Source organism: Chelonia mydas, chromosome 1, assembly GCF_015237465.2.
Source record: "Chelonia mydas isolate rCheMyd1 chromosome 1, rCheMyd1.pri.v2, whole genome shotgun sequence".
Taxonomy (NCBI): Eukaryota; Metazoa; Chordata; order Testudines; family Cheloniidae; genus Chelonia; species Chelonia mydas.
The window spans coordinates 112,846,898-112,866,823 of record NC_057849.1 but is presented as its reverse complement, the minus strand read 5'-3'; the positions used below and the strand labels follow the sequence as shown (position 1 = coordinate 112,866,823).

The following is a 19,926-nucleotide window of genomic DNA, read 5'->3' as shown; positions in this document are numbered from 1 at the left end:
ATCCATCAGAAGAAACTTGAGGGGGCCATTTAGGGATCTGGGGCAAAAACTGGGGATTGGTCCTGCTTTGAGCAGGGGATTGGACTAGATGACCTCTTGAGGTCCCTTCCAACCCTGATATTCTATGATTCTAAGAAGGTCTAATACAGAGTTGGTTGCAATACTACTTGTGCTTGAAAGTTATCATTCATTTTTAGGAAGTCCAGGGATTTTTTGCTAGTGGCAGCGTGAGACCCCCAGCAAATGTCCCTTAGGTGAAATTCCCCATAATAACACAATTTTTGTTTCTTCACATTATAGATGGAAGTTTAAGGAACTGGTCATCCTGGTCCCTCATATGATTTGTTGGTTTATAGCAGACCCCTACCATCTTGTAATTTTGTCGGTTATTACAATAATAAGCATTCCAGGTCCTGTCTTTCTGAAGGGTCAGTAATTCTAAAGCAGGTAATGCCATCTTTGATGTAGAGTCCCACCCCTAGGCCCAACCTATTCTCTCTATTTTTCCTAAATAGGTATTTCCATGGTTTTAATGGTCCAGTCATGTGAATATGTTGTTAGATGTTCACATCTCAATTCTTTCACTTAAAACTTAAGTCTCAAGTTAAGTCTCAAGTCTTAAGTACTCCATTCACAAAAGCTCTGAATTTGATGCTCTCATATGATTGTTGTTTTAGTACATTATTTGTTTTACTTACTTATTTATCCCTTAAAGATATCTTTGTTACATCAAGAATTAATACCTGAAGGACAAAAGTTCCTTAATTGTAAGTGGAAAATGGAAAAAATGTACTGTATTGTCTATAATCTTACTTGGATATTTATCCTAAGTAATCATTATTCATCGTGTCAGAATCTTGATTCCCAATTAATTAGTTTGGTAAGCTAGTGTTCTGCCCATTTTATTAGAGAACATACTGTACCCAGTAGAATTGAATACACCCTGGTTTAGGGCATTGTTTTATTGCAGAAATTCTCAAACTTATTAATAGTGTAGACTCATGGAGACTCTCTTATGGACCACCTGTGCTTTCACTTGTAATTACATATCTCTGCGGCTACTACAGTAATTCATTATAATTTCATGGTAGGAATATGGGAACATAGAAATTGCCCTACTGAATCAGGCCAGTCCAACCACTCAACAATAACTAGTACTGTATACTTCAGAGAAAGATATAAAACCTCCGTAAGAGACAATTACATAATTCCCTGCTAGTAGGGAAACTTCTTCCTAATTCTAGACTGTAAGTAGTTGGTTTATATCCTGGAGCATGAGCATTTATATCAATTATACATTTTTAACCTATTCACTATAACTCTGTTGGGCTTCATCTTGCAATGTGATGAGGACTCCAACCACAGTTCATCAGTGTACTTTAATACACGCTTAACTCTAAGGCCATGAGTAGTCCCATTGACGTCAAAGAGACTACATACACGTTGCATAAAGTGTTGAAGTGTTTCACTGAATCAAGGTCACAGTGTTTAGCACCTTGCAGGTTTGAGTCCATTATCCACAGAAATGTTCTTGTAATATGAGAAAAGGTAAATAGGACTGCTTGATTTGCCTTCACAATTGGTTTGCATATTCTAAAAAATCCTTTTTTATTAGTCTGCCCTCTAAAGTAAATAATCCTGATATCTTTTCAATATCTCTTCATATGGAATTCCCCTCCCCCCCATGCTTCTAATAATTTTCATTGCTAGCGCTCTCTTTCTATTTTTGCTGTATCAATTTTGAGATGGGGTGACTAGGACTGTACACAATGTTCAAGTTCAGGACATACCATCCTTCTTGTATAATGACCAATTTTTTATGTTTTATCAGTATAAAATAGCTATTTTTATCAATAGCTTTGATCCTGTTTTTACACATCTTAACTTTTTTGTGCTTTGGGGGAGGGAGGGGGGCGGATGTGGGGGAGGGGAGACCAGTTTGCCATTTAGAAGATGTTAGGTTGACCACAGTAATATCCGGGTCTTTTGCTGAATAGTTACAGTTAATGTAGAACTCAATGTGCAGGAGTCGTTTTAGAGCTTTCTTGCCAGTGTGTATTACCTTGCACTTGCCTTCACTGAATTTCGTCTCTCTTTATGCTATATAATCATCAAATTTTGTCAGGTCCCACAATTGTCCCTTTCAGAAGTTTCTCATCTTAACTAATCTAAATTTTTGTGACATCTGCAAATTTTGTTGTATTGTTTGAAAATTGTTCACCTACTTTTTCAGACTGTTGATAAATGTGCTTGTACAGGTTGTGCTTTGTAATGAAGAGCCTTAAAACCTTTAGAAGCATCCAGAAAAGAGGGTTATCATGGAACCTGTCATCTATCTGTTGAGCACTAGCAAGGGCTGGGTACTAGTGGTCTAGTTTTAAAGCAAAGGGCAAAGAGTCAGATAGTCTGGGCTCTGTCACGGAGTCATTGTTCCCTTAGGCAGGTCACTTAAGATCTCTGAACCTCGGCTTCCACGTCTGTAAAACTTAGTTGCTAAATTTGCAGATGTGTGTTGGATAATAAAGTACTTCGAGATCTTTTTGTTGAAGTTTCTATAGAAGTATCCTTTTTTGTTTGTTTGGGCCTCACTGATTAAAACTGGTTTTGTTCTGTGAAATGAAGACTTTAGATCTGCTTTTTTCTTTTGTCATTTTTTTTTATTGGTAACCGGAGGTATTTGACAAGAACCTCTGACACTTTTTTTTTTTTTTAAATAACTAGAGCTGCATGAAATATTTTTTTAACAAGTTTTTGTATGAATTCTTCAAGTTTCTGTTCACGTGGGGTTTCACCCTTTGTGTTTTGTATTCAAGTGAACCCTAAAACTGAGACAAACTCAGAATAATCTGAAGAAGTACACCAATTTTTTCCTTATTTTATGTCAAAAACTGTAAATATACACTGGCTGAATTTCCCTTTGTGTGTGTGTGGCTCAATACTTGAGAGAGTTAGATTCAGGTAATAAATCAGCTCTTTAGATACTCTTCCTAATGGGAATAAGACTGCACCATGAGCACAGCTGCTTAATATGACAGAGTGTTGTGGAGAGAATGATTTTGCCATCTAGCATTTGCCCAAGGCATGAAGTTTCACCCACCTGCTGTGGGTCATGAAGGAGTAACTGAATGGGCACCGGACATGTATATATTGAGATAAGTAGGCCTTTAACAACACATGGTGGAGTATTAGGGGGCATGATTGGTTTCAGTTTTCTGGAGTGGCGCGCTCAGATTGTTTGAGAAATGCTGCCCTAATCAGCATAGTCCTAATTGCTCTCAAATGTCACATTTTATTTTCCAAGCATAACTATAAATAACTGCAGTAACACCACTAGAGAGCCATCAACCACTTCACAACCCAACACCTCAATCCACTGTCCCAGTTGGGGGGCCTCCTCCAACTCTTCTTGCCAACCTGGAACTCGATCACAACAGACAAGTGGGTCCTCAATGTCATTTGACGCGGCTACACCATTGAATTTATGGCACTGCCTCTACAATATTCCTTACCCAGATTCTACCCCGGGAACCACTCCCACGACAGTACCATTGTTCTGGAGGTGGACTCCCTTATACCGAGAGGGGCGGTGAAGCCAATCCCCATGCGTCTACAGGGCACAGGGTGTACTCTAATTACTTCTTGGTTACCAAGAAGAAGGGAGGATGGAAGCCAATTCTAGACCTCACACACCTCAGTCAGTATATTCACAAACCAAAGTTCCATGTGGTCACGCTGCTGGCAGTCATCCCCTCCCATGGGCAGCGGGTGAAGCTTCCCCTCAAGACGGTTAGCTCCCCATCCTGCCTCTTCTGCCCATGGCCCTGCCCACACTCCACACCCACTCACCCCTCCCCCCCACCATTCGTTGCATACGCCCCATCTCCCCTTCCTCTCTCCTCCTCGCTCGGCCCCCCTGCCACCGCTCGCCTTGTGCGTCCCTCCTCTCCTTTTCCCCTCCTCCCCACTCAGCGCCCCTGCCCATCGCTCTCTACATGTGTCCCTCCACTCCTTCCTCCCCTCCTCCTCACTCAGCCCCCTGCCGTTGCTCGCCACGTGTGTCCTTCCCCTCCTTCCCCGCTGCCCAGTTACTGGTAAATAACCTCCCTCTCTCAGCTCCCTTGTGAGGTACAAATCGGAATATCGAGACAAACACTGAAAACCTGGCTCTACTGAAGTCATTGGCAAAAATCTTGTTGTTTTCAGTGGGGACAAGATTTCACCCAGAGAGACTGACTTGCTTAAATACAGTGTGTTGCAGAGATTAAGAGTTTATCAACGCTAGAAATTCTACAGCAACACAGTTGCAGCTGCGCCACTGTTTCACTTCAATGTAGAAACTATCTATGCCGATGGGAACGGTTCTCCCATCAGCATATGTAATCCACCTCCCCAAGAGCGCTTTCTACACTGGGACTTAGCTTGTCTTTACTACGTTGCTCGGAGATGTGGATTTTTTGGGTCGTTCTGATTTTCTAGTGTAGATCAGCCCTAAGAGAATCCAGATTTCCTTATTCCCAGTTTAGTGACATAGACTACGGATGTTACTGTAATTAACTTTAGTTCCTCATCCCAGTCTATCAAACGTTTGTAATAATTAAACTTATGAATGTAGAAGTGCCACTTGTGTCCTCTTTGACCCTTTCTGAAAAGTGCAGCTCCTCTTTCTTCTAAAACTAATTTTCCACTTCTTTGTGCCCCCCAGTAGTGCAGTTTTATATCTTTCTGTGCTATATTCCTTTTCCCTCCCTCTTCTTTTTCACTTACGTAAATCCATTTCAACAAGATTTTTAAGCACACGCTTAACTTCAAGTGCATGAGTAGTTCCTTTGACTTCAGTGGGACAACTCACATACTCAAAGTTAGGTACAAGCTTAAATACCTTGTTGAATCATGTCCTATGTGGGCAAGTCATTATAGTGGTTGTAGGCTTGCCTTCTCTGCATCTTTATAAAGCCATATAGTGCAATGGTCTCATTCTGAACATGACTTGACATTTTGGCCAATTCTACATTAGGACAGCTACCTTTTTTAACATCTAATGCCAGATCCTGGACCATGGTTCCCTTCCTCTTTCACTGTTCTGATAGCACAAAAAGGTCAAAACTGCCCTAACAAGGCTGCTGGGAACTCCCTGATTTAGAGGAATCCCTTGGTAATGTTTTAGAGTTGTCAGTGTCATCTTTACATTTGCTCTTTCCCTGGACCTAAGGTGCATTCCTGGGTGTGGCCAGGTGGCAAGAGGGAATCTTTGTAGCTAAAGAGAATCTAGATCAGTACTTAGGCTGCTCTAAATTACGCAGTGAGCCAGTTCAGCCCTCTGGTCATCCCCACAAAGAGAGGAATAAAAAATTTAGCTGCACTCTTCTAGGCTTCCCAGTGCACGTACACGCTGTGTCCTGTGTTCACCAGTGCTCACCTAGATCCAGGAATCTACTCCCTAGCATTAAATGTGGTAGACCACTGTTTCTTAAGGCAACCCTTATCACAAAAAAGCAAGGTTCACACAGCTGCCTCTTCTATATCAGTGAGAGCGCAAGGCTGCTGTTCTTGACACCTGATGTCAAATGTGGCAGATCTCAGTAAAGAGAATCTTTGTCTTAACATTTTTTGTTTATGTAAAAGACTTATAATCTTTCAGGTAGGTGACTAATTCGATTTTAACCTTCCTTTAGGTGTAAGCTAACCTCTACCAAACCCCCAAACCTCGTAATTGCTGCTCTTCTGCACAACCATACCGTCAATTAACCTCACTAGTAGCGTTTTAGTAACTTTCTTTATGTTTTGCATATCCACTGGAGTAATGAGAATTGGGTGTCCCAGTTCACAATCGCTGAAAATAAAATAAACCAATCTAAACTGGAGAGAGATTGTATTGACAGCACCGACAACTGGAATGGGATCAACTACAATCTCCCTATGGCTCCATCATGTTATTGATCTGTGAAGTGTTTGTCCATTTTATATGAACTGAAGGCAGAGATGTCAGTTTATCAGGAACTTGGTTCAAAAGCTCAAAAATGTACTATGTCTGTCATTATCAGAGGGGTAAAATGATTTTAAAAATTCAGTTTTCAAAGGATCTTAATACCACCTATTCCTTATTCTTCCTCCAACAGGCTGCAGCTATTGTGAATTGTAAAGACCCCACTTATTGTCTGTAACTAATTGTTTAAAGTTTCAAAACCCTTTCTTAAATTCATTAAAAATAATTATCTATATAGACTCATGTTCAAACCATCTCATCTCTAGCTGGGGATTACAGTGGACGAGAAGCTGGATATGAGTGAGCAGTCTGCCCTCGTTGCCGAGAAGGCTAACGGCATATTGGGCTGCATTAGTAGGAGCATTGCCAGCAGATGGAGGGAAGTGATTATTCCCCTCTATTCGGCACTGGTGAGGCCACACCTGGAGTATAGCATCCAGTTTTAGTCCCCCCACTACAGAAGGGATGTGGACAAATTGGAGAGAGTCCAGCGGAGGGCAACAAAAATGATTAGGGGGCTGGGGCACATGACTTACGAGGAGAGGCTGAGGGAACTGGGGGTATTTAGTCTGCAGAAGAGAAGAGTGGGGTGGGGGAGATTTTATAGCAGCCTTCACTTACCTGAAGGGGGGTTCGAAAGAGGATGGGGCTTGGCTGTTCTCAGTGGTGGCAGATGACAGAACAAGAAGCAATGGTCTCAAGTTGCAGTGGGGGAGTTCTAGGTTGGATATTCAGAAATACTGGTTCACTAGGAGAGTGGTGAAGCACTGGAATGGGTTACCTAGGGAGGTGGAGGAATCTCCATTCTTAAAGGTTTTTAAGGCCCAGCTTGACAAAGCTCTGGCTGGGATGATTTATTTGGGGTTGGTCCTGCTTCGAGCAGGGGATTGAACTAGATGACCTCCTGAGGTCTCTTCCAACCCTAATATTCTATGATTCTAGCTGCTGCATGCTACTCTGTGTCCTGTGCTCCTGTCCTGAGAAATGAGGATGTAGACAAACCTCTGAACTCTTTCAGTATTTCAGAAAAAAATTCATGCCATGACTTCTATGTTAGCTACAAATATTTGTCCTGTCCATTGTTTTCAGGTGAGAGTCACTTACTTTGTCTTTTTTTAGTTGGAAGAATGGATCAGCAGTATCCAATACCCAGACAACCATAACTCAGTTCTGTAATGGCATCATGCTATAATCATATAGTCATCTTTAGGACATCTTAATGTTTGTGGTCTCTAATTAAGTTATTTGATTTTTAAAGATATATTTGTCTTTTCATACTTCCCCTTCATTTTGTCACAACAGCTCTGAGTTTGCACAGCTTGTACTGTAGGTAGTTGGATCTGGAAATGAAGATCACCATTAACATGAAACCCCCAAAATAGTATTTTTGCAATCACTTTTCAAAATTAGCCTCAATTCAAATATTTTAATTTGCTGAGTAGAAAACACCAAAATAATTGCTTTTATTACCTTACAGCCACATAAGAGCTCTTAAAATAGTTTGTAACACCTCACAATTGTAATAGTGTACTGGTAAAAACAAGCACTAAAGGCAAATAATATAAAGAAAATGTGCTTGGAGTTTAGAATTGAAATGTATTTTAAAAACTATTTCTATCAGATTGTTACACATTTGTGATGTCCGCACATTTGACTTTAAGCTTTCAAAAACAGCTACTGTACTAACCCTGAAAGATCAAAAAGCTGATGCTGTTTAATATAGAAATCTCATATGTTACTTTTCAGTCAAAGATCACCAAGGAGGAGTTGAGAGGATGAAATAAGTCAGACTCTTATTAGTCATTTTAAATGTTACTGTACTTATTATCTCTTGAAACGTATGCTTTGCAGGCTTTTTTAAATTATTTTTTTAAAGAAAGGTCCTTGCTTTTTATAGGGCTAAATTGTTCCTAGACCTTACTCAGCCATGATATGAGTAAAGGGGAGTAAGGCTTCCCCTGCTCAATTGAGTAACAGCTATTCAGATTACAGCTCCAGTCATGCGTGGACAGAAGGAGCTACTCACCCAGTCTTGTCAAACCTCATGAATAAGTGGACAGAGAGTGGTGGGGGGCAAGATGAGCCTGGGCTGTGTGTTCCCCCTACTTGCTGAGTCTCTCCTCTGACACCTCCCGCCATGCCACTCCAGGGAACAAAAAGGAAGAAGGGCTTCTAAGATGGCATAGCTATATTCTATCCCTTACCCGGGTCATTGAACAAGGGCTCAAAAAGCAGTAAAGTATTTAAAATGATACAGACTAGAAGAACGTAACTATTTTCACTGCTGAAGTACAAATTCATTATGTAATTAATTAGACCCAAAATGTCACATCTTCCTCTTTTTTTAAAAAAAAAGCCCACACTCTTCTTTTTAAACCTAAGTATTTTGTATGTGTGTATGGAACATGTTAGAATGAAGGTCATTATAGAATGATGTAATGTAGAAAGTGTGATAATGAGGATGGAAAGGAAAAATCTTTTTTGGACTGTACTACTAGTTTTCTCATTAAGAACAGGATCTTAAAGAATGTAGAAACAATTTTATAATTGTGTGTATAGAGACTAAATGTGTTATATATGTTAAGTTTAGAAACTTTTGTAGCTATTCTTATAGTCTAATAACATTATATAATATTCCAGAAGAAGAAAGTTGAACACATGCAATGACTAGAATTTATTCCCAGGATATCCTAATTTAGTGAGAAAATAAAATAAAGATATTAGTTTTAAGAAAGGTCAGTTTGATTATTGTATTGTTTGGCAAACCAAAAAGGGATGATTTTTTTTCATGTTCTTCTGTATATGTCTGTTTTTTCCCAAAGGAGTGTAAGATGACATGCTTTCATGTTGAAATAATGGAGGGGGGTACAAGTATAGTGTGTTAATGAATTTTTCCACTGTTTTGTTTCAGAGGGACTCCATGAAAGATGACAGAAGAAGTTATTGTTATAGCAAAGTGGGATTACACCGCACAACAGGACCAAGAACTTGACATCAAGAAGAATGAGCGTCTTTGGCTGCTGGATGATTCCAAAACATGGTGGAGGGTAAGAAACGCGGCCAACAAAACGGGATATGTGCCATCAAATTACGTGGAGCGAAAGAACAGCTTGAAGAAAGGCTCCCTGGTTAAAAATCTAAAAGACACATTGGGTAAGTCTGATGGTACTTTTGCTGGGGTCTGATAGAACCAGTGACTTTTAAATTAGGGTGTTAAAAACTAATTTGTCTTAGAAAAAATAATGCTCTGGGGGATTTTATAGTTCTCATATTGAGGGGTAGTGTTGAATGTTTCAGAAAAAAAATATTTGATGTAGTCAGTAAAGATTTCACTCTCATCCGTGTGAAGGTTAAATAAAGCAAGAAACATTTTTTTTTTTTCATTCAGATGGCACATGTTCATAGTGGTAGCGCTTGATTTTTTTCATTAACTTAAGAGCATTTTCCAACTCTTCTATTCTCAAAGAAAGTCCAAGTGGAAGCATGGAATTGAATATCAGAATATTTCAGCCATTATCTATATCTGCCCATCAGTTCCTCACAAGAATGCATTAGCCACATAAAGAAAAGTATAAATGCTTATATTTTTAAGAAGTTAGGTTGTGTTTTAGGGAGGTGTATTTGGAAATCAGGTAATGTGCACATATTTAATCTTTTCATCACTAAATTCTTCGCTTTCATTTGCAAAATACACCAGATACGTGACTCTTGTAGATTGACTAAGAAAGCATTCTGAATTGGATTAAGTACAATACTGTAAATCTTGAAAGGGTTTTACTGTGCTTTTTTAGAATTTGGTTCCTCATTTCTGGAATGTCTTTCACTGCTGTTTGGTAATTATGACTTTTCCTTAATTGAACTGTTAAGTGCCTATAGCTGTAGATAAAAAGGCTGGATAAGTAGGCAAATGGTACCAGTGATTCTTGCTGTTATAAATATAGTGATGTTTCAGGATGTAATGATTAAAGTGCAAACAATTATAAAGCTAGAGCTGGTTGGGAAAAGAATTGTGTGGGAAACTTTGACAAAAACAGGAGAAAAAATGATTTAATTGAAATTCATATGTAAAGTTTTTGAGTTTTCAGCAGAAAAAAACCCCCATATTTGGGGCTGAAAACTGTCAACTGCAAACCAAAAATTTCAATTTGGAAATGCCAGCCTGGAGCTTCATGGGAGTTCTAGTTCATCTGTCTCATGCCTTTTTTCCTTTATGGGCCAGGATCTCTGTAGACTACATCTTTCATGATGCACCTCCAGTGTCTCCCCTCTTATTGAGCTGCTATAGTGCATCATGGAAGAGGCAGTCCAACTTGGGAACCTAGCCCATAGAATAACATGAAGGCATACTGCACCTGAACTACAAGTCCCATAAGGAAACACAGCATTTCCAAATCAAAATTTGTTTACTTTCAGCAAAAATATTGTTTTCAGTTATTTGGTTTTTTGACACAAAGTAAAAATCTTCTGTGTAGAAAGCAGACACGTTTGAAAAAACGTTTTTGTTTTGTTGAAAACACAATTTTCCATTGAAAAACACTTTCAATGGACCTATGTACAGCTCACCTAGCTCCTCCTTATGTCTCTATTACCCTTTCATATCTAACATCAGCATTCTTAAGAGGACTAAAGTGATTTCCAGTCTGTCCTGGGACCAGGCTTTTCTTCATTGCTGTGAGTAGTTCCACCCCTAAAGTTACCAGGCTATTTGGGACTAACTAAGTGCACTCTTCCTCAGAAGCCTACCCTTTTCCTAATCTCTTCTTACTCTGTAGTTTGTTTCGAGATTCCTGATTCATGGCTTGGCATCTTAGTTCACCTCCGCCACCACTCATTGTGGTGCAGATCTTGTGGGAGAACCTGCTATTTTCCATGGCAGACCTTTTATATTTCACTTGTTGTTTTAAACTTTCAGGAAGAGGGGAAAACCCAACAAGATGAAACCATTCTCCCCAAGCAATTACCAGGCAAACAGCTGTTATTAGCCAATTTGTGTACAGTCAAGGCAGAGCACCAGTGAAGAACATGCTAAATTGGAGTGAAGTGGGCCTGGGGAAGGAATCAGAGCCCAGCTTGCTCTCCTTCTGCTTCCTGCCAACCAGCAGGGAGAGGTGGACAGCACTGACAAAGCACAGTGATTAGAACCCCCTGATCTGGCCCACCTTACCCCACCTTTCCAAGCCCAGGGGAGACAGTGCAGGAGCTGAGACCAGGATCTATGACTTGGGGCATTAGCCAGGTATGTAAGGGAGCCGTGCTCCGGAAGAGGGATGAAGGAGTGTTTAATCCAAATCTGAGTCAGGGCATCCTCTCACATCTGCTTGTGCGCCAAGCAGCAGCTCCTGGTTCCAGCTCCTGTGGTGTCTCCCTCAGGCCTGCTGGGGGCAAGGCCAGGCCTGGGGCTCCTAATTGCCAGGCGTGTTCAGTGCGGACTCCTGTCCCCACTAGCTGGGCAGGCAAGTAGCAGTGGCAGCCTGGACTGGACTGACCAGCACCATGTGGTAAGAGACCCCCTGTCCCGGCCCTGCACTACTCCCCTCTCAACTTCCTGGGATGGGACCAGCCCACTAACCCCCATAAAGCAGCTGCGGCCTCAACAGGGATGCCCACTTTCTCCTCCCTGCTGTTGGAAAAATCTCAGCGGTTTGGGTAAGGATGGAACTGTGCGGCCGTATATATCTGTGAAATTAAAACACTTAGCTGGGGCACTGTTGTGTTTTTTGTTTTTTTTAAACATGACTCACACAGGGACTTATATATGCAATGTCCTTTAATACCCAGTATGTTCTCCATGTGAAGGTACTTATGCATTGTGATCAAGTCACCTCTCGGTCTTCTTTTTCATAAGCAAAACAAATTGAGCTCCTTAAGTTTCATTGTAAAGCATTGTCTCTAGCTCTCAAAACATTTTTGTTTCTCTTTTCTGCATCCTCTCCAATTTTTCAACATCCTCTTTAAAAAATGGATGCCAGAACTGAGCACAATTTTCCAGTATAAGAGCTAAAATTATCTCCCTACTCTTCACAATTCCGTTTATACATCCAAGGATCACATTAGCCCTTTTGCTACAGCATCATGCTGGGAACTCATGTTGAATTGCTTGTCTCTTATGATCCCCAAATCCTTTTCAAAGTCACTGCTTTCTAGGATACAGTTCAGTTTTGTAGCTATGGTTTGCACTTGTTGGTCCTAGATGTATAACTTTGCTTGCAGCTATATTAAAACACATTCTGTTTTAATGGGCTCAGGCTACCCAGTGATCTAGGTTGCTCTTTATGACTGTCTTGTCCTCATCATTTACCATTCCAGCACTCTGTGTCATCTGCAAATTTTGTCACCAGTGTTTTAATATTTACTTCTAGATCCGCGGTTCTCAAACTGTAGGTCGGGACCCCAGAGTGGGTCACGACCCCATTTTAATGGGGTTGCCAGGGCTGGCTTAGACTTGCTGGGGCCCGGGGCTGAAGCCCAAGCCCCACTGCCCGGGGCCAAAGCCCGAGGGCTTCAGTCCTGGGTGTCAGGGCTCAGGTTACAATCCCCCTGCCCGGGGCTGAAGCCCTTGGGCTTCAGCTTTGGCCCCACCTTGCCCAGAGCAGGGGGGCTTGGGCTTTGCCCTCCTCCCCAGGGCACCGGGGCTTGGGTGGGCTCAGGCTTCTGTCCTCGCCTCCTGGGGTTGTGTAGTAATTTTTGTTGTCAGAAGGGGAGTTTTTTTTGTTGTCGTGATGCAATAAAGTTTGAGAACCCCTGTTCTAGATCATACATTAAAATATTGAGTAATGTCAAGCCCTAGTACCAGTCCCTGCAGAATCCCACTAGAAAATCCCCCAAGATTCCACATTAATGACTACTTTTCGAGATCCATCAGTTAGCCGGTTCTTAATCCATTTGAAGTGTGCTCTATTGATATTGTGTAGTGCTAACTTTTTAGTCAAAATGTCATGCAGTACTAAATTAAACACCTTACAGAAGTCTCGGTACAGTAAAACTTCAGAGTTACGAACACCTAGGGAATGGAGGTTGTCCATAACTCTGAAATGTTTGTAACTTTGAACAAAACATTATGGTTGTTCTTTCAAAAGTTTACAACTGAATATTGACTTAATACAGCTTTGAAACTTTTCTATGAAGAAGAAAAATGCTGCTTTCCCTTTATTTTTTTAGTAGTTTACATTTAAAACTGTACTGTATTTGCCTTTTTTGTTGTTGTTGTTGCTCTGCTACTGCCTGACTGTATCCTTCCGGTTCCAAATGAGGTGTGTGGTTGACTGGTCAATTCATAACTCTGGTGTTCGTAATTGTGAGGTTCTACTGTATATTACATCTATGCAGTTATCTTTATCAATCAAATTTATAATCTCATCAAAGAATGAAATCACGTTTGTTTGACAAAAACCTATTTTCCATAAAATCATGTTGATTAATATTAATTACATTTCTGTCCTGTAATTCTTCATTATTAATTTCTCAGCTTTTCCATTGTTGATGGAGTTCCCCTGATGTCTTTAGCTTCCTTTATCAATTTTCTGCACTTCATAATGTCTGATTTATATTAACATATTTTTCATATGTTATACATTACTGTTTTATTTCTAATTGCTCCCTACACTTTACCACTGAACCAGGATGGTCTTTTAGCCAGAGTTGTCCTCTTTCTGAATTGTAGAAGCATGGCTTTTTAGCCATCTAATAACTGCTCTTAAAGAACTCCCAATTTTCATTCACATTTTTCTGCCTAAATTTTTCCTCCCAATTAATTTTGCTCATAATTTTCCTTGGTTTTGGGAAATTGGCCCTTTTAAAGCACCAACTATATAGTTACTGGTTGGCTCTCTTCTGTTTGCCCATATTGAATGTAATTAGGTCATGATCACTGCTCACTAGGCAACCAACAACTTCCATTCCAGTGACTGATTATATCTTTATCCATTATAATGAATTTGGAAATAGAGTTACCTCATGTTGGGGGCAATATCTTTAGTGTTAGAAAATTATCTATCATTTTCAGAAACTTTAATGATGTTTTACCACTAGCTGCATGAGATCTCCAGTATGTCACTCAAACTGAAGTGCCCCATAAGAACACAATTTTTCATGTTTCAGTTTGTTGCTATAAATCTATCACACGGATTAAATGCCTCTTTCTCAGATGAACTATGAATAAGATCAAATGTTCCTCCAAGGATCACATCGCTGAAGGAGAAATTATGCTTTTTATTAATTTTTGGCGTAGATTTTAAGGCCATTCTGAACCATTATGATTATATAGTTTGGACCTCCTATATAGTATGGACCAAAAACCCGTCACTCATTAACAACTGGAAGTAAAGTAAACTATAAATCTATCAAGTAAAGGATATACTGAAGCCAGGGCTATTCTGGATTTTGTCCTTACCAGATTCTATGGAGAGTTTGCTTACTGTGCGTGATTTTTATGTAGGTGGGTATGTATGTATATGTTGTTTTTGTTAGAGTGTGCATGCTGTCAATGGGTCAACTTCCAGATACATCAGTAACCACATCTGTATCCCTGACCCACCAAGATATGTAAGGTATTACCATCATATTTTGCTAGCAGCTGTGGTGAGAACAGTAAAACGAGCATCTTTTATCACTAAAATTGACCAGACTGTAGGCTAGTCAAATGTTACTTAGTAGCTCATTCTGCAGCCAGCGCTGGCCTGTGCGTGCCGCCCACCCAAAAAAAAAAGAATACTTTGTCTCTGGCTCTTGCATTTCATCCTGCTGTTACTCTGAATCCTGATTTTTGTAACTGCATTATCCAAGAGAAGTATGATTGTCTTGGTGGGTCATTGGTAGAGTTGAAGTCACAGATGTATCTAGGGGTTAACCCCATTGATGGCTTTGAAAATCAGGATCAAGACCTTCCAGTGTCAACACAAGTAGATAGGAACCAACTTAGGAATTGGAGAGCAAGGATAATGTGCTCATGTTGTCTCTTCGGCAGAACGAGTAACCTGCTACATTCTACAAATCTGGAACCTCTACGTTGCTTCCACCTTCAGCTCTAAACACACAAAGTTAAAATAATCCAGTCTGGTGGTGATGAAAGTAGATCATCGTCGTCAGATTCTAATTCAAAGAGAAGGGGTGAAGTCTCCTAGCAATTTAAAGATGGAAGAAGGCATTTCTTGTCATATTACTACATCCCTAATGCAGCCATGCAGCATTAGGGATGAGTCCAGGGTTTGTACCACTTTGAATAGTGGCAGTTTCCTTCAATGATAGGATTCAAGTGTCCTCGCTAGTCATTGAAACTTTTCTCCCTCATGATCAACATCACATCAGTCTTGCCTAGATTTTTTTTCCCAGCTAGCTATTCTTGTTCTCTTGGAGACCTTAGCCAACTTTATAGCATTGGCTGAATCTATAGAAAATATTAATACAGCAGGATATCATTAACATAATGTTGAGAGACAGCCCACAATGTCTCGTTACCTCTCCATGTGATCTCATATACTGAAGCGGAGAAGAGATGGGATAGATCCCTGTTTGACTCGTCAGATGAAGGATTTTGGGGAAGAACAACAGCTGGCTGTTCCCACTCTACAAGTTCTATTAGAGAGGAGTGATTGATGCTATTGTAGCGTTACTCCAACTATGTAAAGCAGGTCATCAAGATTTTGTGGTAAACTGTTTTTACTTAGTATGGGTACTGAGTCCCATATCCAAAATAAAAGAACTTGAAAGGGAACTCAGTGTATACATCTTGTTTTATTTTCATTGAGTAAATTTCATTTATGCCTTATATATGATCAGATAAAATATCTGAGTTTGTAAAATAGTCACAAACCTAGCATTATGGGCCTAATCCAAGCCTATAAAGTTAACTGCATTTTCATAAAAATAAAATGGGTTCAATAAAATAGTAGGTTACTGAGAAATGAAACCTTTGGGCTAAGGAACATTTTCTCACAAAGAAAATGAAGACATTACAATTTCTAAAGAAAAGTTTCTGCAAAAAGCCAAGGAAAATAATCTGAAACTGTAGTGAGCAAGTTAATGAAAAAAAATATCATGGTACTCATTTATTGCCTGAAGCAGTAAACTTGAAGGTAGAGAAATGTATAATAAAGCATTGTGGTGGGTTCTAGCACAAGTGCCATTGTAGGGGTGCTGTTGAAGGGTGAGAAAGAGGTTCCTGATTAGCAATTACTTTCAGGAATTTGAGGAGAAAAATAATCTTGGTTTTCAAAATGCTTCATAGAAACACCCACCCTGTACCTTGCTTTGCCAGATGCAGATGATAGCCCCTTGATCTGATCATATATGAAATGTTCAAAGCAGTACTGAAAGCAAAATTGCTGTATAGCGCCATGCCAGTGAACTTCAGTGCGAGGGGGCAAATGGAACAGAATTTACTCACATATGTCAATTTATAATTACATGTACTGTATTGTAGTCCTTGTGTGAAGTATATCTTATTAATATGTGAAATCTAACTCCTACCCTACCACTTAAAGGATTTGCCACTGTAAGGCTGAGCAGAACAATTAGTTATAAATCATAATTTACTATATGTTTTTGAAGACTTCTGTAGAATATTTAGAATTACAGTGAAATACTGTAAAATTGAATAAACTGAGAAGTCCAAGTGGTTTGATCCATGTTTTTAGCAAGAACACAACTGAATTAATTCTCTTTTTGTTGTTACAGTAGCACCAAAATGAGCTAGGTCCTGTACAATGTATGAGAAGTCAGTTCCAGATCAAAGTGTTATAATATAAATAAATCACATGACTTCTATTAATTTAATATAAATATCTCTGTACTACGAGCTTTTAGGAACAGCTTGTTGCTATAAATATACCACAGAGATGAAATTCCTCTTTCTCAGATAAACTGTGAATAAAATCTAATGTAAAATAAAAGCTCCAACACAGTGTGTGTAGATCTGTTTTATAGGATAAAGGACACTTGCCGAGGCCAGCGAACGGACCAGTTTATCATTTGTTAGTGATTTCTTTTGAAGACTTCTGTTACAGCTTCATAGTTAAAGTTGCTTTGAGATTTTTACTTAAAGTTGAATTAAAATCCCTTTGTTTTATAATTTAATGATTGAATTTAGTCTTCAAATTTAGAACAATAAATCATTATTGGAAAACTGAATTTTCTGTTTATTTTGTATTAGTAAAATATTTATTACCTTTAGTAGAGGAATCCTTTTTAAAAGGTTCCTTTTTGAAATATTGCTTTCTTTTCCTTGCATTTGTTTCGGTTTCTGGAGCTACACCATGGTAGCCATGAAGACTCAAATTTTATTACAGTGTGTGTGCATGTACATCTCAGATCTGGTCAGCCTTTGAACTTTAAAATTAAATAAATTTATCTCCTTATTCAGGATGTCAAAATTTATTTAGGTTAAGATTAGCTGATAGCACTGTCGAGAAACCTCAGCTCAAGGTTGTTAATTCTTCTTTGGTGTAATGACAGTAAAACTAAAAATGCAGAAACATCCTTCTATTATTGCTGTTTCCATCTTTCTTCTGGTGTCATAATTCACTTGGAGTTTTTATCTGGCACCTTGGGTGAGACCTTTAATCTCTCTGGGGTTCAGTTTCTCATCTGTAAAAGAAGGATAGGTTGTTTTCATTTAGGTAGCGCAAAAGGCCTCAATCAAGATCAGGGCCCTGTTGTGTCACGTGCAAACATGTAAGTGGACAGTGTGATGCTTCCTCGAGTCATCTTATTACCTTTGCCTCCAGCATGAGGGAGTCTTTCCTGTGGTTGCTGGATGTTAGCTCCTAAACACCACCAGCTTCTCTGCCACTCAAACACACTCCTCAGAGCTCTACTTATTGTGCCTTACAGGTTACAAAAGGTATACCAAAGCCCCCAAACCCTGCAGTGTTCAGGCCCTGTCACTGGGTGCTCGCAAGTTTGCTGTCCCCAAAGGGAACAGTAATACACATCAGCTTTTTTAATTCAACAGAGAGTTCACACTTTGCCTAATAACACAGCAGTGAGCTGTATTTGTAATAAAAATGAGAATAAGTTTATTAACAAAAAACAAAGATTCAAAGACTCAAATGAGTAGAGAATAAGAATATTGGAAACTGAATGGTTACATATGAAACAAAAGTATAACACACTTCTAAAAGTCTAAACTTAGCTTTAATAAACTAAAATTCTTGTCTAAATAATTTCTCATCCAAAGCAACTTTCCAGCATCACCAGCCAGCATGGCTGGGATCCTCCATTCATGGATGCAAAAAGCTCTGTCCTTCTTGCTCCCTGAGTGATTGATAGATAACAGGGCGCTGTCCTTGCCCCCCCCCCCCCCCCCCCAGACATGTAGGGTATGCTTTTGAAGTGAACACCCAGAGAAAACTCTTCTGCCTTGTTTGTTTTCCTGTGTGCACCATTCCTGTTGACTTCATAGTTCTCTGTTGATTTGGTATGTAAATGCAGCTTCCATTGTGTTTTGCTTACAATGCTTAATTTATATCAGAGACAGGGATAGGTGAATAGATCTCCTTTGTCTGGCAGAAAACCCGTTTGTCAACTCTGCCTGGTTACATAGTTTAAAACAGTTATACTTAGACTTCAGTGGCTCAGGAACCAAATTAGCAATCAACATTACCCAAAAGAGCCACAGTAGTTGGAATGCTTTGTTTTATTTACTGTTTTGTGTGTGTGTGTGTGTACACACTCTCTCACACAGCAAAATGACTATTCTACAATTGGTTAATACAATTGTATATATAGTCTCACTGCAAAATGACTGTATTCTACAATTGGTTAATAACCTCATAAAAGCATCCTGATTGGTTAATATCTTTGGTTAATAATTAATTCACTCAGTGTTTTAATATCATGTGTTGCGAAGAGTCGCAGGACACACATTAAAGAGCCACTTGTGGCTCCTGAGCTGCAGTCTTGGTGTCACTGGTTTAAAATTGTATGTACACATAACTCCTTTCATACCAGCCGTACATATATTTTGCAATGCCTATAACGATTAGTGTGTCACTGGCTTTCATGTTATACTTTACATGGCACTATTTTTATGGATAGATTGCATGACAGTGGTGTGTTAGGTGTAGAGAGTTTGTCAGGCCTCATAGGTAGGGCCCTACCAAATTCACAGACCATTTTGATAAGTTTTACAGCTAGAGGGTTTTTAAATTGGTCAATTTCATGTTTTCAGCTGTTTACATCTGAAATTTTACAGTGTTGTAACCAGGGGGGTCCTAATCTACAAGGTAGCTGGAAGTGGGTCTGATTCTCTCCCACCTCTTCTTCCGCGTCCCGCCCCCCCGGGCTGCCATGCAACAGAAGGACAAGTCCTGTCCTTCCCCAGCCCAGCAGGGACTCCCAGCTAGGAGCTCCCTGGCTGGGGTGCTTCCAGGAGCAGGAGGGTTTCAGACCCTCCTCCACAAATCTCTTCCAGCTCCAAGGCTGGAGCTACCTGCAGCAGGGGGAGTCACTCTGAGATGGGTCTGATCTCTCCCTGAGAGCGGCCGTACAGGGGAAGGACAAGTCCTCTCCCTCCCCAGCCCAGCAGGACTTGCAGCTAGGAGCCCAATGACTGGGGCACTCCCAACAGCAAGGTGGAGATCAGATTTCAAGGGGAAGGGCTTATTTCACGGTCCGTTACACATTTTTCATGGACATGAAATTAGTGGGGCCCTACTCATAGGAGTTCCTTTTACAGAACAGTGAACCCTTGCCAGTTGCCATTGAGTGGTTTTGTGGGTCACAGAAAGTCCTTGCTCCAAATAGAATACAGACTAAGGCCCTAATCCTCCAAGAAGCTCCACCTAGGAGGAGTCCCAGTGAAATCAGTGGTGCTCCTCATGGATGCAGGCCTCTGCTTGATCAGTACTTTTTGCAGGATTGGCAGCTAAAAAGAATGGGAGGAAGGTTGAGAGAAAGGGATATAATATTCTGACAGACTGATCCAGGGGATGGCATGAGCATACTGA

The 19,926-nt window shown here is 40.0% G+C and overlaps 1 protein-coding gene across 6 annotated transcripts in view; it reads left to right on the top strand.

Moving 5' to 3' along the window:
* NCK2 (NCK adaptor protein 2) overlaps positions 1-19,926 on the top strand; it is a 148,555-nt gene that overhangs the window by 84,973 nt on the left and 43,656 nt on the right. For all 6 annotated transcript variants that reach the window (XM_043536436.1, XM_037897733.2, XM_037897744.2 and 3 more), the window contains one exon: positions 8,895-9,136. In XM_043536436.1, the coding sequence (XP_043392371.1) occupies positions 8,911-9,136 (226 nt within the window). In that variant the 5' untranslated portion in view covers positions 8,895-8,910. The remainder of the gene's footprint in view (positions 1-8,894; positions 9,137-19,926) is intronic.